Raw genomic sequence first — 21,991 nt, forward strand, 5'->3', positions numbered from 1 at the left:
GTTGAGTTGTTCTGTACTATTTTTCTCATTAGCAGAATAACAAGACTTGTGTAGATAACTCTTAGGCTTCTGAAGGTTGCAGAAGGGAGATTTGCTGTACTATTAGAATTGGCTTGGTATTCTGCTGCCCCTTCCAGATGTGGTACTTCATGTATAATTTTAATTGCCTGACCCAGTGAAAATTTTAAGTGTGTATTTTATGTCTTAGTCTGGGGCTCTTGGCTCTCAATACCTGAATTTACCTGTTAAACTCTGCTGCCACTGACATTAATACCAGCCTAAATGGTTGGTTTCCACTGAGACTGGGCTGGAGTATTTATTTAATACATCTTTGAATTTTGTTTCAGTGTAGCCTTTACTTTGACCACCAAACTCCCAAAAAACTCACTTCCTTTTCAAACCAGGGCACCTAATAATGCTGATTCTGCTATGTTTTGGTAGATTATTGGCCCATTAGAGGATGGAGAGATGTTCAACCAGGATGATTTTCATCTCCTTGAAAATATAATCCTAAAGACATCGGGACAGAAAATCAAATCTCAGATTCAACAGCTGGGATTTGAAGAAGATCTGTAAGTAAACAGCTGTCACTAGAAATCTCAGTTAATTCAAGAAAAGCTGACAGATCTGTAGGTTGCAATTTTGCTTCTTGGCAAAGGTGTGATGTACAAATCTATTTTCATTGAACTTTCAAGAGGTTTTACACCTTAACAATTGAATATATTCTTAAAATACTAGACTGAAAAATTGTGGAAATACTGAAAAAGAAGTAGTGCTCAAAAGTAATTATCTTTTATGATAGGACCCCTCTCAAAAGTTTCTCCACTTAGAGGATTGCTTCCTAGTGCTCAGAGTTGCAGTGTAAAATGGGAAGAGTAGTGAAACAAGGGTTTGATCTGAGTGGCTTTCAGTTCTGAGTGGTTGGTGAAGATCAGGAATTCAGGTCCTGTAACATGGGTGACCCCTAAAATACAGCTGTTCTGTATTTGTTAGACTTAAATCCTTTGGTATACTCAGTAATAAGGCTGCAACCAGTTTAAATTACTGTTGGATTAACCCTTAAATATGTTTAATTCTTCAGAGCTTGTGTAGAGAGGTAGTAGGAGTGTTTGGTATCTGGATTTTGTTTGCCTTCTCTTTTGCTGCTGCCTGACAGAAATGTGATAACTACAGCCTTTTTCCTTGATATCTGCAAGCCTTATTCTTCTCCTTCTTTTCAGGGCAAGTGATTTGGTAATGAAAGTGGATGCTCTTCTTTCTGCTCAGCCAAAAGGAGAGGCAAGGATTGAATATCAGTTTTTTGAAGAACGATACAGGTATAGAATTGCTGAACAAGGCTTTTCTGTGTCTTTTAACATCCCCAATGTTCTATGTTGCATTTAATTAAAAAAAACCATCTAAGTAGCAGTAGGAAAGTCCCCAACAGTTTTCAGAAAGATTCCAGAAATTAATTTTATCTCTTCACCTATCTATATAAACATACATGTATATGTCAATTTTTTTCTCTATTAAGTTTCTGAAGGTGCACAGCATTTAGGAAGTAATTTCAGTTCAGAATGAGATGGATAGCAGTGGGTTGTAATGCATTTCAAGTGTTTATCCATGTATTTGATACTTTAAAATTGTATTTTCTTCTGTTTAGTGCAGTTAAACTGAGACCAAAAGAGGGGGAGACATACTTTGATGTTGTGGCTATTGTTGATCCTGTGACCAGAGATGCTCAAAGACTTGCTCCATTACTTTTGGTACGTAGGCAGGGTTGTGAGAACTTCAAATTCCATCCTTTTGGAATGTTTGCTTCCTCTTTGACTGTGTGGTGACCAGTGGCTTTCTAATAGTGTGTCTGAATTTCACAATGCATTTATCAGTGGAAATACTAATTAAGCTGTATTGCACACTAATAAAATCATACTCAGCTATTGTCCAGAGAGCTTTTAGTTTCACTATTCTAACAGCTTAGTTTGCAGTAACTCTGTTCTTGAGGAGGGTCTCAGCATGCCAAAAAGAATGCCTGAAATATGAGGAGCAGGTAACTGTGCTTAAAACCACCAATTAAAAAGGGGGAAGGGGTGGTAAAGAAAACCACAAGGAGGGAGGATTGGGAATGAGCAGATAACATCCACCCTGAGGTCCTGTCTATAAAACAGTGGTCAGCTCTCCTCATTAGATTTTTAAGGGATGTCTCTTTCTTATTACTTTAGGTTTTGAACCAACTGATAAATATGAATCTGAGAGTGTTTATGAACTGCCAGTCTAAGCTTTCTGACATGCCACTGAAAAGGTAAGCAGTTCCATGATACAGGGTGGGCAGAGAGAGAGAAACCTGTTGGAATGTGCAAGCACAGAAGCATGGTCAGCTGTCCCATGGGAAATCTCAATAACTGCTTTGATCTCATTTATATAATAGCATCATTTCCCACAGAGAATCTGGGAATTTGTGGATGGCATGAAGTAATTCTGCTATTTTACAAGTTGGCTGCTTTTAATTTTTTTTTTTGTATTTATATAAAATTAAATAACTTACTAGTTAAGTCTTGCACAGTTTGTTTTGGTCCTTCAAGATAGAAATTCTGACTTGTCCTAAGGTTAACACAACCTGCATTGCTTTGGACAAAGGCTTGGAGATATCAGAGGTCAGGGAAAGCTGATGGCATCTGCAAATACAATGAGAGTGAAATATTAGCAAATTTTGGCAGATGGGTGTTCTAACATTTTCTCTCTGAAATTTCAGCTTTTACCGCTATGTTTTGGAGCCAGAGATTTCTTTCACAGCAGAGAATAACTTTGCTCCAGGACCAATTGCCAAGTTTTTGGATATGCCCCAGTCTCCACTGTTCACTCTGAATTTAAACACTCCTGAGAGCTGGATGGTGGAATCTGTTAGAACCCCCTATGACCTTGACAATATCTTCTTAGAGGAGGTAAGAGAAATCATCATGTTCCTACTGCATTTAAATGGTGCTGCTTTTCCAGGGCTTGTTTTTATTTAATGGGAAAGAAATGCAGAATTTTAAAATGTCAGTAAACATAGAGCTGTGGATATTACTGCATTTACAGACCTCTAAATGATTTCTAGGAGGTGGAAGCATAAGCTCCCCAACAGCAGGATTGCTGTTCTCAATTACTCATGGATGCCTGACTCAGGGGTTCAGACACCATAGGCTTGGAGCAGGTCCTTCCCCTTGCTCCTAGAAGCCACCAAGCTGGTTTCAGTTTTCACTAATTTCACAGTGCTTATTAACTGGCAAACACTGCTGTGGTCCACAGAAGGATGTGCAGTGTCAGTGCAGCAGTAAAGCCATGCAGCAGAAATCCACTCAGCTGCTCAGGAGCTGAGGTTCAGGAGGCCCAGCTGAGGTTCAGGAGCTTGCTGCTGCTTGAGCAGACCTTGACTCAGATTGTTGGACTGTGGATCTGGGCAGTGCTGCCCAACATTCAGAGGGAGAAATAGGGAAAATCCCTTATTTATTTACCTTATTGTAATATTACACATGTGTGTGTAGCAAGACTGTCAAAGCCTTTACAAAGAGGCCTCTGGAAAAGTGACAGTGTTTGCAGCCTTGTGGGCATCACAAATGTGGGTCCCCTTCTCACTGATCACTGTCTTATTAGTCCCTATTATTAGCCCCCTCTTGCTTCTGCATCTCTCTGGTATTGTTTGGGAATATGGTGTGGTATTGTGGTATATCTAGTATTACTGATCCTGTACTAGTTAATCACAAATCTAGGAAATTGTGTGTGTGTTTTATGGTTTTGGTTTTGGGTTAGTATGTTTTGGTTTAGGAGTTTCTTTGTTTTCATCTCTTAATCTAACTGTAAAGCCATAAATGAAGCATTGATACTACATTTAAAGCCTCTGATTTCCATGCCTGCCCCATTGATTAATTGAAAACCTGAGAGAGAGGGGGATTAAATGCTTCAGGCATTCCAAGTGCATTCCTGAGCTTCCAAATAAACAGCAGCTTTACTTTTGCAGGTGCACCATTTCCAGTTCCCAATGTGCAGTCTGTTGGTGCTGTAGCAATTAAAAATCTCATTTTGGATGTGCAGTGAGAGGAGATGCTTTGTGGGATTAGACTAACATTCTGCTTATGTACTGTCCTCAGGCTACATCTGAATTTGGCCTGGTAGGGACCCAAGACTTTTGGGGTTGTGGGGTTTTCTTTGGTTATTTTTTCTCTTCTCTTTCCTTGGCAACTTTGTTCAGTATAGAAAAAAAAGAATGGGTGTGTCCTGACAGTACCCTAGTGCACTGTAAGAGTAATGCAGAGCAAAATAAAATTTTTATTTCAGGTGGCTAATACTAGGTGAGATGAGCTTTAAACACATTTACAGTCAAAATTCTGGATCCCATAATATACTTTTTATGAGATACCAATTCTCCATTCACCAGTAAATGTTAAAAAAATAAATTGTGGAATAGAGCAACAATCTTTCCCTTTTCCTATCCTAGCATATGTTGAGATTCAAATACTTTTGTCTGGGCCACTCTTATATTTGTGTGAGGTTTGTCACTTGAAGGAGCTGAGCTCTGAGGTTTTCTAAGTATTTGTCTAACAATAAAATTACTCTGGTGAAATAGCTTTTTTTAAATGACTATAGCTATTCTAGAGAATAACATCTGGCACTTTAGAGCTCGTGCTGCAGTCAGCAGTGTCTGCTCCTTTCAGGTGGAGAGTGTTGTAGCTGCAGAGTATGAGCTGGAATACCTGCTGCTCGAGGGCCACTGCTATGACATTACAACTGGGCAGCCACCTCGGGGGCTGCAGTTCACCCTGGGCACCTCCAGCAGCCCTGTCATCGTGGACACCATTGTCATGGCCAACCTGGTGAGTGTCCTCCTGGAGCTGGCACAGCCAGCACAGCCCTGCCTTCCCCCCCTGGGTGTTTCCTAGCATGGCCTCTGGCTTTGGGGTGTAACTTGCACTCCACAGCTGATGCAGATGCACCAGAACCCCATCATTCCTCACACTGATGTCTGAACCTTCACACCTCTCACCTCTTTCAAGATGAGCTCCTTTCCCTTCTGAGATATTCTGGAATGTCTTTGAATGCTGCCAATATTCTCAAGCAGCCCCTTTCCAGGGGAGCTCAGTTGTTTTCCTGGGTCCTCCCTGGGCCATCACTCTGGTGCTGTGAGCCTCAGGCTGTCTCATTTTTGGGACCCATTTCTTCAAGAGACCTGTTCCATAAATGGGGAGAGTCAGCAAGGACAATTGGCATTGTAGAAAATAAAGGAAGTGTGAAAGAATGGGATTTGCTTATTTTAGGTGAGGAAAGATGCTGGAAATCCAAGTGTATGATTATTCCCTGCAGCTGCTTTTGTAATGTCTCTGCATAAGGGATGTGTCTGTTCTCAGTGTCCACACTGGAGCAGGGGAAAGGTAATGGACTGAAATTATGGCAGAGGAAAAAACTGGAGTGTTTTCTTGATATGTAATGTTAGTGAAAAACTGAAGTACATTACCTCTTGTGTTGTTTTGTTTTTTTTTTTTTTTTTTTTTTTTTTTTTAATTTTTAAGGTTTTTAAAGTTATTACATTTATTTAAATGAATTAAAAGAAAAACAAGGAGAAAATATTCCTTGTTTCCTGGTGCTAAATATTTACTTTAGAATTCTTACTAATTTTCAATTTATGCCTTTTCTTAGCCAGAGTATATCCTACAGTGATGTTGTATTTCTTACTGTAGAAAGAAAGATGTGCCTTATTTTACATGTGATTTTACATGTGGTGTGTTTATGTTGGGGAATAAAAACTCAGAAGTGTCCTTTTTCTAATTAACTGCATCAAAATTTTCAAAAATATTTTTAAATTTTCTTATTAAAGCAGCTTGGCTCACATAGGGACTGCAAGCATTTGAAGCCACAGGACAAAAGTGAATGGGAGCATCTCTACAGTTGCATGTGTCTTCTATAGGTCTAATAATCTAAATCACTGAGGAAAATATTCAGATCTGAATTTGAATCTTAAGATCTGAATCTGAAGCTTAAAAAGACTTGAACACAATATTTGAATTTCTAAGTTCTGTAGAAGAGATGTCTTGTAACTTGTAAATTATGTTACTGCTTCTGCTCTAGAATTACCACTCTGTAGAGCTTCAAAATTCCTTTAGATTTTCTTGTATAATCACAAATTAGAGTTTTGAAATTCCCTTACTCCTTCATGAAGGCAACCTTTTGCAGGAAAAGACTTTGGGCTTGCCCTGCTCCCATCAGGACAGTGAATATTTTGATCTAACAAATAATGCCAGACTTTTTCAAGCTTCTAAATCATGGGGAAAACCCAACAATTTTGAATAGAATGATTACTGGGGCTTTTCTCTTGTTCTCTGGATTTAATAACAATCTTGCAAATAACATTTTAGATCTAAAACAATAAGTCAAAACCCATAACTTTAAAGCTGATTTTTCTGCATTTGCATTTTCTGGAAAGTGCCAAATATTCTTTTCACTTTACAGGGCTACTTCCAGTTAAAAGCCAATCCTGGTGCATGGACTCTAAGACTGAGAAAAGGCAGATCTGAAGATATTTACAGGATCTACAGGTAGGCCAGGATAAGAAATACTTCAGTCTTTTTCTTGTAAAGCTTCTGAAGTAGGTGAGCATTGTAATATGTGAATCTAATGGTTCCCTTGCCAAAGTGTGGTGACCTGAACAGCAAATTAAACAGCAAATTACATGTCATACTAAACATAGGTTATGCAAGGTGAAATTCATTAATTAAAAACCCCATTAAGTGTGTTCAGATAAATGTATTTGTTTCTTTGGCATGTCTGAAACCTGTTTTGCAGTGCTGAGGCTAAATATATGTATAAAAATGGCCAGAAGAAATAAAAACCATATTTTTGCTTTGTAGTAAAAATCAGTATCTTGCTCTATTTTCAGTCATGATGGCACGGACTCTCCACCTGAAGCTAATGAAGTTATTGTTGTTCTCAATAACTTCAAGAGCAAAATTATTAAAGTGAAGGTGAGTTTATAAACCTAAGGTGCCCTTAAAGAAATCTGTTGGATCAACAGTGGGGAGAAACTTGGATTAAGGCCTGAAGCTCCCTTCCCATGAGCACACACTTGAGGCAGTCTGCACTAAGCTCACCTCACTGTATCAGGAATAGAGAGCATCATCTGTAGCCTTGATTTGGGTTTTTAATACAGGAAAGAATGACAAAGTCCTGTTCCTTGTGTATGTCCCTGAGCTACAATAATACTCACAATTTTATTCATTTTTTTGTGTCACTCTGACACAGGCTAGGTGAGAATACATTTGAAAAAAAAAGAAAAAAAATGGTAAATTACTAATCTGCTGTCTCTCAGGGTTGCCTGTCAGGTAATGCCATAGCTGAGAATTTCAAGGAGAATGACTGGTAGATAAGTGATGGCTATAACAGAGCCAGTTCACACCTCTATTTACATGTGCTGGACTATTTTTGGGATGTTCTCCCCATTCACTCTCTTGTTTGTGTATCTGCTTTGGAGTCTCAGTGACAATTATACCACTTAGAGACTGGTGGAGTTGGTGTGTTGGTTTTTTGAGGGGTAGGGGTTGTTGGTTTCTTTGAAGGATTTTCTTTGCCAGAAAGATCACTGGCATCCACCTCATTAAATATCTCTTAAAAAAGCATTTTAACCATCCAGACTAAAATGCCTTTGGTGTCTAAAAGCTCCTTTGAAATCTGTTTGGAAAAAGTCACTCATTACTGAGCTGTTTTCCCAGAGAGCTTAGGTTACCTGCCAGCTATTCAAGTAGGTAAAAACAGAACCAGTGGCAGGATAACACTCCTGCAATATCTACTCAATATGTGGTTCCAACTTACTAAAGCCATGTCTTGCTTCACAGGTGCAGAAAAAGTTTGATATGATGAATGAAGATCTGCTAAGTGATGGCACCAATGAGAATGAATCTGGATTTTGGGAATCTCTGAAATGGTAAAACTAATTCAATGATAACCTACAAGTTTCTTGAAACTGGAAAACTCTTTGGCAATACCATGATGTGTGTGAAATTCCACAGCTGTCTGTTAAGTCTGCTTGAATTCAGGGCTGTCATTGATTGGACTCCTCTGTTTCTAGAGCTCTGGGCTCCTGCTTTGCACTGCTTTTACTTTCCTTTACTCCCCCTGCTACCTGGGAGCCTGAAAACATTTGTATTTGCAGCCTTTCCTATAGAGCTGGCCCTTCCTGGCTTGTGCTTCACAGAACCATGTTTTTCCTTTCAGGGGATTCACAGGAGGACAGAAGAATGAAGATGTGAAACAGGATAAAGATGATGTACTAAATATATTCTCTGTGGCTTCAGGACACCTGTATGAGAGATTCCTACGGTTAGTTGAGAATTTATAACCCCAGTGTGCCAAAGGGTGGTGGCCTTGCACAAGGAAAAAGGTTACAATCTGTAAGAGTATAAAAAACTCCACTTTTTCAATGCTTCAGAAGTCCACTAGAATCTGCATTTACCATGCCATGGGAACTTCTGTCTGCATAGCATTCATGAGTTAAAAATTGACTTAGTTTAACAGATGGTGTGTTGCTGTCCTAAGTTTTCTCACTACAATATAACCAATGTATTGTTAAGAAGTTACAGAATAAGTCACAGTTGCTTTGGAAAGAATCTGAGTTTCTGTTCTCAAAGGACTGTGAAAGCCAACAGGTTGTATATTCTCTGCCTAGTTAAAATATAGAGATGTTGGGGGTTTAGTAATTTTGTGGATAAAATTAAGCAATTTACAATAGGCTGAAGCTACCCACTTTTTCTTTATTTATAAAGTTCAGTTACCTGACACATAACTACAAATAATTTAATCATGTAGCCCAGCAATTTGTGATCTATTCCACAGCTCACTTTTCATGGATGCCACTTGTTCCTGTAACTGCTTTATTTTTTTTTTCTTTTGATAGCATAATGATGTTGTCTGTGCTGAAACACACCAAGACTCCTTTAAAGTTTTGGTTTCTGAAGAACTACTTATCACCTACATTCAAGGTTTGTTACTAACTAGAAATTTATTTGGTGGTGGGGGAAAGGTGCCACAAGCTGCTTCCCCCTCCCTTTCCCAGCATCACTTGGCTAAACCTGAACTCACCCAAAGCTGCAGGAAGCCTCACAGATGGGAATGTCAGCTGATGTGACAGTGGGCCAAGTTTTTCTAGTAAAAAAATTCTCCCAATGCTCTTCTCTCATTTTACATGCTCCCACTTACACTGCTGTGTACACCCCTAAACAATTGTCCCATCTGTGAATTTTTATGATTTGAGTAATGCATTCTCCTCTGTGGATCACTATGAAATGGCTCATAATGGACAAAAATGCTGAAATAGTTAGTTGCCTGTACAATTTGTATTGATTGTTCAGCTTGGGCCTCTGTTTTGTGTGAACTAAAAATGAAACTAATTTTCTTTGTGCTATTTCATTTGCTGATGTTCTGTGCCTTCGACTGAAGTCTGTCTCTTGTAATGTGCTTTTCTTTTTCCTGCAGAGGAACAAAGAACTGAGATAAGCTGCTTTTTTCCCCTCCCTCTGCAGGAGTTCATCCCATACATGGCCAAGAAGTACAATTTCCAGTATGAGCTTGTCCAGTATAAATGGCCACGCTGGCTGCACCAACAGACAGAGAAGCAGCGAATCATCTGGGGTTACAAGATCCTCTTTCTAGATGTGCTCTTCCCATTAGCTGTTGATAAAATCCTCTTTGTGGATGCTGATCAGGTAACACAGAGGCTGCAGTTATTTGATCTTTTCTTTTTTTCCTAATTTTTTTTATTAATAAGTTCTAGAATACAATTTCCATATTGTTGGAAGGGTTGCGAGTTTGAGCCCTTCACAGGCATGACTAGAGGTTGATTCTGTAATTATGGCATGCTTCACTGAGGGCTGGGTTTTGTGCCTGTTTCCACAAGATTGGCTTTGTTGGCCTGTCTTTTACTGTTATCTGGTTCCTCATTCACTCACTGTGATTCCAGCCAGCTTGCCAAACAGATTCTCATTTCACCCTTCCAGTTTTGCAGTTCAGTCTGTTCTCCCAGCCTGCAGATCACTTACCACAGATGGTATTTTCCTAACTCACCAACCACTCTGCCCTCCCAGGCCCTGCTTTTACCTTGGCCAGAGGTAGAGAAGGCAAATCCCTTGTGCACAAGGCCATGGGAGGCTTTCTGTGCCCCCTCCTCAGCTCCTGGGTGGGAAGGGCAGGAAATGTGCAGTGAGAACTGCCAAAACTACTCTCAAAAGTACATGTGAAGTGAGAAGTATTATCAGATTATCAACAAGTGAGTGTGAACTGCCTGGGGGGTTTGGCACATGTTCAGTGGGAAGCCATGCCAGGTCAAACTGAAGCTGAAGGATCAGTTAGGAGAGATTTCCAGCTCCCCAGTTGTCATTTTAGACAGTTTGTTTCTCTGCTTGTGAGAGACACTAAGGCATTTTTTTCCCATTAGAGTGGTATTTTTAAAGTAGTGTTAGTGCCACATCTGTGTCAAAAAGCCATTAAAAAGCTTTCATCCCTGAAGAGTCTGCAGACACTGAAGAGGAAGGGATACCAAGAATCCCAGTTCATGTATAGTGAGAATTCTTGCTGCTTATTAAGAAACAGTTTTATGTATAGTAAGAAACAGTTTTATGTATAGTGAGAATTCTTGCTGCTTATTAAGAAACAGTTTTGCACTTCATCTCTCCAAACCACCCCCCATCAGGTTATTTGAAGCTCTATTTTATTTGCTCCAGCTCTTAGGGCAGGGGAGACAACACCTTTTGTGCTGTATTTTTGTACTACATATATATAATGCAAAAAACTGCCACATATATATCAGGTGATTCTTCCTTTATCTGCTTGCTCAGTTTGAGTTAAAACCTATACAGCATTTGCAAGCAACCCTAGAAGGGCAGGCTCCTAGAAATGCAAATAAAATGTCCTTTCCCTTCAGATTGTGCGCACAGACCTGAAGGAATTGAGGGATTTTAATTTGGATGGTGCTCCTTATGGATACACCCCCTTCTGTGACAGCCGAAGGGAGATGGATGGATACAGGTTCTGGAAATCAGGATACTGGGCAAGTCATTTAGCTGGAAGAAAATACCACATCAGGTATGAAGAATTCTTCTTTTTTTCCTAAAATAGAGAGGTTGCTACTTGGATTTAGCAGAAAACTAGCTGAGGTATGCAGCTCTGCCTGAAAACCACTTGTTGCTTCCTGTTGCCTCTTTAAGGTTCTGTGGCCAGTGAAGCACTAGAGACAAGTTAGTTCAGTTTGCTACAACTTTTAGAGATGAAGAACTGAAGTGTTAACTAACAGACATCTTCCTTTGTTAATAACAAATGTTGGAACAGGGACTGCATGACAGCAAAGCTAAGACAGATTTGTTGGAAATTCTTTTTTGTACATGCCATGATTTGTTCCTGAATTTCCAATTTGTCGGAAATTCTTTTTTGTTAGAACTGCTTTCCTGCTTTGTAATAGATCATAGATGTGCTGCCACCCTGAGACTGTTTTAGGGTATTGTGTCTCAGGGGTTTAGTAGGGCTGCAGTGTTACCCCCCAGTGAAATTACTAATTGCAGTCATTACTAATTGCATCATTTCCACGTAGTGCTCTGTACGTTGTGGATCTGAAGAAGTTCAGGAAGATAGCAGCTGGAGATCGACTCAGAGGACAGTATCAGGGTCTGAGTCAGGATCCAAACAGTCTGTCCAACCTTGATCAGGTGTGCTTTATTGTGTTTGTTTTGTTTTACTGGGCTATGGTGTCAGGATGGGACTTGGGATTTTCCCAGAGGTCTTTGGAATGGGATGAGGTGTGGATTCATCACTTTATATTTGCATTGGGAAATAAGAAAACTCTTACAGAAGTTAACCTTCACAATCCTGTTGGTTTGGGAGGAGGGTTGCTCCTCCCATCCTTCACCCTGTGGAAACAGCCACTAACTCTTACTCTGCACAACAGGATTTGCCAAACAACATGATCCATCAAGTACCAATCAAGTCCTTACCACAGGAGTGGCTGTGGTGTGAAACATGGTGTGATGATTCCTCAAAGAAGAGAGCAAAAACCATTGATCTGGTGAGTGCAGGATGATTCCCTCACTCTTACAGCACAATAAAATACAGCAACCAGTTGTAGAGGCACTTCCCTTCCTCAGCCTCTACCACTACTTGCACATTTTCAGCACTTGAGTTTTTTCCATTAGTTTCTGTGTTTCTCTTACCTGGAGCAGTGGCATTGTTATGAATTTGGAAGGAGACTTTGCACTGTTCTCTGGCTGAAGATCCCTGCAGAGGGGAGCACACCTCTGTTGAGTGCAGACACCTTTTGTAGCCTCTCTGTTCTGTTTGCAGTGTAACAACCCAATGACCAAAGAGCCCAAGCTGCAGGCAGCCATGAGGATAGTTCCAGAGTGGCAGGACTATGATCAAGAAATCAAACTGCTCCAGAGTAATTTCCAGAAGGAGAAGGAAATGGGAACACCAGCTGAGATGCCAGGACAACACACACATGGTAATTTTTCTTTCTGTACTTCTGTGACTTTCTCTGTGCCTTTTGGTCTTGTGCTGTGTCCTCCCTCACTTGTACCATGCACAGGGCTGAATGAAATCATCATGGGATGGAAGGAACTTGCTGAGCAAGTCTGGTGTAATTTAACCTAATTCTGAAAGCCAGAGAACAGATTTGTTCCAGTTCTGTAAAAGACCCTCACTGTTCCTGAAATTTTATGAGCTTGGCCTTTTCTTAACCCTTAAAGAAGTTCTGCTACACACTGTGGGTGAGAATTGTTCTGCAGGCACTGATACCTTGCAAAGAACAAGTCTTGGGAGGCTTTATTGATTCTCAAACCAACCTGCCAACTGAGGCAGCTCAAACTGAGTGCTCATTTTTCTCTTCTCTTCTGCAGATCCAGAGGCACATGTGGAATTATGATCCATGGAGACAAATTCAAGTTAGACTCTTTCATAGACAATTTTTATATTGGAAGCTAGTTTTTTTCCGGTGTGTCTGCAAAACTGCTGAATAATTGAATGGGATGATGTATGCATTTCTATTCCTTGCCTTTGGGTTAATTTCTGCATATGAAATAGGATCTGGATTGCTGGAATTAGCTTTACTGGTGTTTTTTGCACCTGTGGTGGTGATGAAAGACCCCGTGATGGAATTTAGTGTTTCAGAAACAAAACTTCACAATCCACCAGAAGAGCCACAGCCTGTTCCTTCAGCTGTTGCTGCCTCCACCACTGCTGAAGCTCCAGTTTAGCCTCAGATCTAACTTGAGAGTCTGGGAATTGCAGACATACATCCTAACCTCATCTGATGGACATAATTTTTTCCAGGTAACATTATAAAGCTCGAAATTATGCCTTGAATTTGGGACACTGTTTCATCTTCAGGTTTACAAACAATTGAAAATACTTCTTGGATTTGTTCAGTCTGCCCTTGATTTTGTAACAAAATCAGCATTATTTTGATTTTCTCTTTTCTGTCTTCATTTATTGCCCAACTTTTGATGGTTTGGCTTAATGTAAAACTCTACCACAGTCTCTTTAAATGCCCATCCAAATGCAAATGCCTAAGCTCACAAAGTGAGCAGAACACAGAATTTGGCAGCTGAGTTCATCCTAGTCTCTATGATTTGAATCAAAGTGCCCTCCCTTCCTCCTCCTCCAAGTGTAAATTAGTCTGCAAAACTGGCAGAGCCTTACTCTTGCTGTGGTTCACTGATTCATGAATGTTTTTTTGTTTATGAAAAATCTGTGGAACTTGGAAGTTTATCATCATGTAAATTTCATTAACTTTATTTTTCTTCAAACAGAGAAGTTGTCACATCAATAAAAACTTCAGAGTTCTTAGGTCTTAAGCCTTAGTTCCCACTTTGATCATCCTTTTTCCTTGCACACATTACAGTCCTCATTTAATTTTGGGGTTTCTGGATATTTCACTTGCATTTGCTTGCATTCTGTGCATAGACAAGGATGTTTCTTCTTGCAAGGATTAATTACCCTGGGCTGTTTTATCATTCATGTTCATGTCTTCATTTTGAAAGACGCTGCTGCTGCCATAGTTCTGTACTATGAACATACCAATTAAAGAAAACCCTCAAACCCAGTTTCCCCCATTTTGTAGGGTTAATATAGTCTGCTCCCTGTAACTCTGAAGAGTTGAAATGTAAAAACTAAAAGGAGATTTCTAGTACAAAATATAGTCACCTATGCAGCTTGAGAAATCCAAACTTTTTTGGTTTTTGTGACTCCCTTGTTTTCATACATTTATCAATGTTTTGTGCTGTAAGACCTTCAACCCAATAATCATATCTCAGTATAAGAATATTGAAATATTCTTCTGGAATTGCTGTGTTATAAATGCTATAATGTTTTGGAGGAATATGAAAGAAGACATCAGCAGTGTTAAACTGTTCAATAGTGTGATTTAAGAGAAAAAGCAGCTCTTCTCCAGCCAGCTGAAGGAAGGGCCCAAACTCTTAAAAAAAGCACATTAAGAGCAACTTACAGAGTTTATCAGCTTAAGTATTTCCCACTTTGTGGGGTTTTAAATTCAGATAGTCTGTCTGGTGTCTCTGGAAATGACAGGTGAGGTGCCTTATGCTTCCCATCAAAACTGCTCCACTTAAGGATAAGCAGACTTACAATAGCAGGACTTCTTTCTAGTGTAAAAAACAATACACCTGTTAACAAATTAATTACATGTTGTGTCAATTAGCCTCTTTTAAACAGCTAAGACAGCACAGGCAAGGTTGTCCTTTTTGTGTTCTGATCCAAATCACTTCAGCCTTGCTGGAGCACATGGAGTGGCACAGGGAGAAGTGGGCAGGAGCTGTACACCACTTATTCCTTCTGGAGATGGATGGAGCAAGAATGTGCTCAAGCCCTCAGAACAGGAGCAGCTGTCTGTGAAACAAGGCCCTTTCCTCTCTAGAACTGTATCTGGCTTCTTTTTTCTCCCAAATTATATTAGGAGCCACAAGACTGAGAAGAAACCCAACTCTTAAATTCAGCACATTAACAATGCTTTGTTGGATAAGAAAATACATCTAAATTAAATGTCAGTTACAATTGTTTTTTTTTAAATGTGCTTCTTCATTCTTATAGGTAATGTATGTACTTAAACACCCACACTGCATCCTATTGGTTTTTTTTTAATGATAAGATCTCTCTGGCTATGGAGGGTATTTATGTCTCCAGTTAACAGACACCATGCTCTTCATTTTTTTATGAAGAAATAAAAGTCATCAAACTCACAATTGATACAGAAAGAAACCAGAAGCGTACTGTGAGATTCTACACCTTTGCAGTACTTTTAAGGTGTTCTCAAGTACAGTATAAAATGCACATGGTATTGATCATTCTGAATGTGAACTATTCCCCCTTTTTCCTGAGAAGCTGCTATTTATTTCCACCCAAAAATGACAATCAAAAAGAGAATAATCACTTCTTTTGGATCTGTGCATGTGTTTGCTCTTAGATGCTCAATGGGGCCTTGAAAGACAAATGGTTTGTTACCCTCATGTAGAAAGCATCTTGTAGAGAGATGAAATTAATCTATTAATGAAATAGAGCAGCTGCTGGTCATATCACTGATGGCCTGGTCCTGGGACTAGCAGAGTGATGATAATTAGAAAATGGGGATTACAGAGGTCACAGTGGGGTTTTGCATCCCTCAGAGTAGAAAAGCCATGTCTAGGGTAAGGTGATGACATTGTTCCATCTCTGGCTACAAAGCAGCTTGACCTCTTGGTGAGGAGTTCACACTTGAGAAATGCCCTCTACTTTTATTTTAAAAGGAACTTTTCACTGCCTTACTAAAAGCAAATAGCAAAGAAACAAAACTTTAAGATTTCTCTTTCATTTAGCCATATAGGGTTATAAAGAAAATGAAAGGGACATATAAAAGCAGTAAATACCCAGTAACAGTCTGAGGAATCAGAACATGGTTAAATTATGACCTGGTTTTACCCAAATCTTCTGTAATCTGTTCAAGAATATTCCATAACTCTGTGTGGCAAGTGATCCAAGGTATGGGGAGTTCTCTTTACTGACTGGCACTGAGATCACAGTGAGCTTCCCTAAGAACAAGATCCAACACAATAAAACCTCTGCTGTTCTTTACCCTTGTCTCTCCTGTCAATTGCTTTGGGGCACATAACTGAGGTTTTAATAGTGTTCCTTGGAGTACATTTTTCACTTCTTGCATGCAGGTGTTGGGATGCTGTTGAAAAGCCAGAAGGGAAAAAGAGGAAAGGGTTCCTCCTCCCAGCCAGTCTTGTTAATAATGGTATTTGGGTAACCCCTAAACTTCTGTTAAACAATAGGAATATTTTATATAAATCTGCCTTTTAGGTTTTTTTTTTTTTTTTGGAACTCTACCTACTGCTACTATAAAAGAATGTTTCTAGGTCAGCTTTTTGTCATTTCTTCATTTGATTTGGTTTTACACTGATCCTTCACAGTAAGCACTGGGAAAGTGATGCTCCTGAAATACTTCCAAGTACAGAGATGTGTCTGAAGTTCTTTCAGAGTTGGGAATGAATTCCAAACTCCTATGGGACTCTCAAGGGCTCTTTTCCAGAGCATCTTTATTAATCAAAGAGCTATAAAATGGACAGCTTGACACAGGAAGCCCAGCTGAATGCTACAGAGACCTGCACTTGACTGTTTGAACTTGCTCAGGTTTGGGAAATGAGACCAAATCCCAGGAGACAACTAAAAGAGGAAAAGGAAGCAGCCAGAAAGAATAAATACACATCATATGCCTATGACCTCAACAGGATTTTGCACTCCTCCCCTTTTGCTTTTTGAAGTACCTATTGAAGCATGTAACTGTATATACTTAATGCTGAAGAACTGATCACCCTCCACCCCAAAAGAGCTGCATAAATGAGAAAAATTCTGATGGGGGAGTGGGGAGAGGGGATGCAAAAAGTAGTTTTGAATCCTTTTTTTAAATAAAATTTTTAAAAATTGTATTAACCTGGATACAACAGGTTTCTTTGATGGGCAAGCTATCCCATTCCTTGCTGGTTTGCTGTGTACCACTTAGGCTCTTTCTGGGGAAGTTACAAAGCCATATGAGGGCAGGCAGCACTTTGTCTACAGGTGAACAAACCACCAGGCCACGAGCTGCTCTTGCTGCCCATTTCCATGTATTTTATCTTAAAAGGAGAATGCCACTGCTTTACTAAAAAGCAAATAACAAAGAAATGAGACTTGGAGATTTCTCTTTCATTTAGCTGTGTGGGGATATAAAGAAAATGAATACTTGCACTGATGTAACAGTGCAAGTATTATTTAACTAAATGAAAAGTCATCATTTAACAAGATGGAAAGTCACAAAAATGCACTTCGTAGTCAGACAACACCAGTTGTGCTGCCCCTATCCCCCCAGGGCTTAGAGGGACAGGGATAACCCATGCCACTGTGCTAATCCTGAAGGGGTCCTGCTCCCACATTGCTGCTTTGGCCCATCCAAGGCACACCTGGCAGTTCCTGTGCATGCACAGACATCCCTGAGTTCAGCACTCAGCACACACCAGCACACCAGCCCTGCTCTGGGTGCAGCAGCCCTTCCTGCCCCATCCCCAGGCACCCCTTGCCTGCAGCCAGCCCTGCCTGGAGAGCCCAGGCTGCTGGAGTTAATGCTGTGCCCAGCAAACAGCTGCAGTTCTCAAGGCAAACCCCTCGATCCACACGGGGGCTCTGCCCAGTTTGCCAGGCCAGCCCTCCCGCCTCTCCTTGGGGAGGGTGTGGGATCTCAGCACCTCAGGACTGATGTGCAGAGTCACCGAGACCACCCTTGGGGGGCTCGGGAGTCCTGGAATGTTGCCAGAAGTGTCTGGTGGCTGCACTTTGATTCTACACAGGAGACGACACCTGTATGAGGATGGGAGGATTTCACTGGGTGAATGGTGGAGGGATAAGTTAATTAGAGTGTTAGACACAGGGTTTAGGATTTCTGTACAGGGGGGTCTAAAGAAGTAAGATGGAGGAATTGGGGCGTGTCCTGTCCTTCTTCTTCTTCTTCTTCTTCTTCTTAGCCTCCATCTTCTGTGGTGATGTTGGCACTTTGGGATTGGTTATTACTAAAAGTGCACTGGTCAATAAGGGTAAAAGGTATTGGGGAAAATTGATAGATATTGTGTACGTAGTTTTGAGTATAAAGATAGGTGACCGCCCCGGGGGCTCTCAGTGTGCTCATGGCTGGCTGCTGAGCAGACCTCTGTCGGGCCAAGAGAAAATCTTTTAGATAAACAATTAATAAACACTGGAGACCGAGAAAAAACCTGAAGCCTCTTCTCGTCCTTTGGAGCGCGGGCTGCCCAAGGCCACCCCGGGCCTTTCCAGGCCATAAAACAGCCGAGAAACCGACAGGAGGGTGCCCAAATTGAGGGGAAGATCCCCAGTGAGGATGCAGAGCCAGCCCTCAGCAGTGCTGGAACTGCTCTCCAGAGCTGTACCTGCTGTGTCCAACAAGTGCAGCCTGATCTGCAGCAATGCATGCCAGGAAAGGAGTTAAACCTGCAGCCTCTGCACCAAGCCTCTCCAGTCTGCCATCCCTAACCCAGCAATGCCCAGTGGGACACCAAGCACAGGGTTCCTCCAGGAACTGGCCTTCCCAAAGCCTGCCACTCCCCCAGAGCTTTCTCAGTGGTGCTGCCAGGGGGTGCTTCACACACCCCCAGACCCTGCAGGCTCAGAAAATTTTAACATTCTCTCAATCAAGCATTTAGAGAATGTTAAATGTTTGTAAAGTGTGCAACATGTTCTGTTCTCCAGGGTCAATATGATGACAATTCTCATTATATTACATGATCAATGTTATCACAACACATCACATATAACAATGAGATTAATTTGTACATGGACAAAATATTTGCTAATCTAAGTTTGTATTTGACCCAGGACTATTGTGGACAAGAACAATATCCCATAATAAAAATTTTGTAGCCACTGCCTTTTATGTGTAGCGCAGGATTAATTGTACAATGTTCAATGAAAAACATTGAAAACTAAGTGAGAAGATTATCTCAAGAAATAGATAATCAGGATAATGTACCTTGGAGCTAAATTTACAGTGTAAAACCAATAGTGTACATTGATAGCACCTGAGAGTAATGCATGTACTAGGGAAAATTATATTGCAATATGCCTTGATTACCATCTGCTTGATTTTAATTAATTTCCTTAATTGGAGAATGATGCATTTTCTAATTACACATGAAAACAGCACTCTTTCTCTACTACACCAACTCTCCTGGTAGACCCACTGCCTGTCTGATTTATAAAGCCTCATCTCAATGAACATGGGCTGTTTAGCAGACCCATGACAATTACTCAAATTAATTACATATGAAGCAACATTCCAAACTTGTAATTTAGATGAAATAAAATTCTAACTGTGAATAACTCAGCTCACATGGATATAAGGATGAAACCTACACCAGAAATGTAATTAGAAAACAGTCCAGTTGAAGCTGGAATCAAATTTAAAGTGAAATGTATCATCTGAGTAAATGCTTTGGAGATAATGGCTTTGAACACAGGCATAGAAATTAGTCTTTTTACTTTAGACCAAAAAGGTAGTATAATATAAAAATAACTTATCAGGTAGATAATAAAGTATTTAAGCCACAAAATCAAAACATCAATCCCAGAGGATAAATTTATTCTACTTGTAGCTGTATTGACAGTTAACTTAGTTACAGACAAAATAAAGTTGGCTCAGTGATTTGAAGCACTAGCATGTCTTTACATAAAATGTCTCTCTTTTGGAATAAACCCATCAATATATTTCTGTCTTGTGGCCTAATCTCCTTTTGGATATAGTCTCTTGCAGTTCAAGCAAGGTACCTTCCACAGATTCCCATTTCTCTGGCTGAAGCTGGAGTGTCCTGAACAAGAGGGGGAAGCAGCTCTTACCTGAATTATCATCTGCCTCACTTTTGCAAGGTTAATTCTATGCCAGGTATTTGAGTTATTTTGAAATGGGATCACATTTGCCTGCATTATGTGTTCCTGCCTTCAAGGGGAAACTGTGAACTCGGGGCAGTGCCTGGAGTGGGAGGAGGAAGCAGGAGTGCAGACAGAGAGCTCCAGGGGCTCCCTGTTCACCTTGGAAGAAAGCAGTTTTTGCGATGCTGCAGCCAAGTAGTGATGCTGTGATCATCTCCTGCCTGGTTATTCATCTGGACACCTCTGCTGATGTACAAAGATGTACCTTGATATCTAATCTGCTAAGGGGCACATTTCTGAAAGTTTTAATTGCACAAAACCCCCTGAACTATGAGTCCCTGTTCATACTTTGCAGAGTAGAATATCACTGATATGATATTAAAAAAGTCAGTCTGGTGCAGAATTCAGCACAACCTTTTCAGTACATTTGACCAATATCTTACTGGATATGAGATAAAGTTTCCCTGCATGGTTTTGATTCTCCATTCTTTAATACCTCTCTTAGATTAACAAAGTTTGCAGTGACTAAGATTAACTCGGATGAGAAAGAGGAAAATAGTTCAAATTGCAGCATATGCAAGGCCTGAAAGAAGTGTCAGACAAGAAAATCCAGGAAAATAATTGGCCAGAGGGCAACTGAAAAGTTTTTCATTTCCAATGAGAGACTGAAAAGGAATTTGGGAGAAACTGCAGCACAGGTGAATACCCAGCCTGCCATACACAGAGGGGAGGGCCTGATTACTTTATTCTGCAGTTATGTCCATGACTGAGATGGGATTCTTGGAAGGGCTGACATGTACACGATTGCAGTATTTCCACAGCAAACTGCATACCAAGTGTTTTTTTCTATAGTTGTTATTAAAAGAAACCAACAGAAAAACATCTCCAGTGCATTCTTAGGATCACAGTTTCCTGTTGCTTGGCTAGAATGTGTTTGGAGGCTTTCCTGAATTTCTCTGCAGGCATTCTATTGTCTACATATATGAGGTCTACACATTTGTTTTAAACTGAGTTTATTTAAAGAAAAGTGATGTTTACTTTGACTCTTGATATGCTTTTTATGCTGCTCTCATACCTTAAACCATTTCATTTATGTGTTGTGTGTGTTTGCCAGTGGCACTAATGACTCAGTGTCATTCCTTTAAAGGAACTTGAATGGAGCTCTTTGAATGTGTCAAAATGTTTTTAATTATTCAGTATTAGGAAAGCTACAAGGATATGGGAAATTGATTCTCAGAAACAAAATACCTGATTCAGGAAGGAGAACTGGTTTGCCTCAGAAATTATCATCCAGACTGGGGTTTTGTGATGTTCTCTGATAATCCAGTTACACAATTTGACAACAACAACCTCTTCTTGTCGTGCTTAAATGCAAAGGCTGAGCCTGGACCTCCACTTCTGAGGACTCTTGTCACCTGAGGTAAAAACCCAAGGTCTCCCAGGGAACAGACAATGCAAAATGATAGTGTTGGCCTGTGTTATTTCTCTATCCAGGCAGGTGGGCTCCCCTTGCTTTGTGGTCTCAGGCATTCTTACACTTGTTTTGTCAAAGTGTTGCAAAGCCTTGTTTCACGTAACTTTCAAATCCTAACCATATATATTTTGGTATCTATACCAAAATAGAGATAAAATGGGCAGTTACACTCCTTTGTGTAAAAAAAAGAAGTGTATAGGATTACACTTTTTATATCAGAAGCAGTATTGTCAGCAAAGTGAGATAAGAAAATTTAAGGAAGTAGAATTTTGTTTCAAGTGGCCTAAGTTATTGTGCTAGGTGTAAGTTGATATTACCTCTACTTCCAGTCTACTAATTTTTAAATTTAGAAATGCAGTTGATGAACACGCTGCATCTGACAAACTTATTCAGTCCTTGTGATGCCATGAGTAAATATTTAGATTGAGACAGGGCAGCTTTCTCTAGGTGAAGAAGCAGGCAGACAACAGAACCGAGCAATGGTGATGTGTATCATGCAGGAAATTAATTTCTTCTCAGGAAAGTTCCATGGAGACACTGGGCATACCAGTACAAGGCAGTATTACGGCGTTT

General features: G+C 40.2%; 1 protein-coding gene across 3 annotated transcripts in view; it reads left to right on the plus strand.

Moving 5' to 3' along the window:
* UGGT1 (UDP-glucose glycoprotein glucosyltransferase 1) overlaps positions 1–16,961 on the plus strand; it is a 40,598-nt gene extending 23,637 nt beyond the window's left edge. The window contains exons 25-42 of one of the 3 annotated variants that reach the window (XR_009114888.1): positions 442–572; positions 1,221–1,316; positions 1,643–1,745; positions 2,202–2,281; positions 2,732–2,921; positions 4,671–4,829; positions 6,460–6,545; positions 6,887–6,971; positions 7,839–7,927; positions 8,218–8,322; positions 8,897–8,981; positions 9,522–9,704; positions 10,919–11,079; positions 11,582–11,696; positions 11,936–12,052; positions 12,328–12,487; positions 12,882–13,314; positions 16,446–16,961. Coding sequence is in view for 2 of the 3 variants with exons in the window: in XM_058030966.1 (XP_057886949.1) it covers positions 442–572; positions 1,221–1,316; positions 1,643–1,745; positions 2,202–2,281; positions 2,732–2,921; positions 4,671–4,829; positions 6,460–6,545; positions 6,887–6,971; positions 7,839–7,927; positions 8,218–8,322; positions 8,897–8,981; positions 9,522–9,704; positions 10,919–11,079; positions 11,582–11,696; positions 11,936–12,052; positions 12,328–12,487; positions 12,882–12,907 (1,971 nt within the window). In the remaining variant the exon portion in view is untranslated. Of the gene's footprint in view, positions 1–441; positions 573–1,220; positions 1,317–1,642; positions 1,746–2,201; positions 2,282–2,731; positions 2,922–4,670; positions 4,830–6,459; positions 6,546–6,886; positions 6,972–7,838; positions 7,928–8,217; positions 8,323–8,896; positions 8,982–9,474; positions 9,705–10,918; positions 11,080–11,581; positions 11,697–11,935; positions 12,053–12,327; positions 12,488–12,881 lie in introns of those variants that run through there. The other 2 variants (XM_058030966.1, XM_058030967.1) reach the window with 2 other exon arrangements.
* The last annotated feature ends 5,030 nt before the right edge of the window (positions 16,962–21,991 follow it).

This window comes from Melospiza georgiana, chromosome 10 (assembly GCF_028018845.1).
Source record: "Melospiza georgiana isolate bMelGeo1 chromosome 10, bMelGeo1.pri, whole genome shotgun sequence".
Classification (NCBI taxonomy): domain Eukaryota; kingdom Metazoa; phylum Chordata; class Aves; order Passeriformes; family Passerellidae; genus Melospiza; species Melospiza georgiana.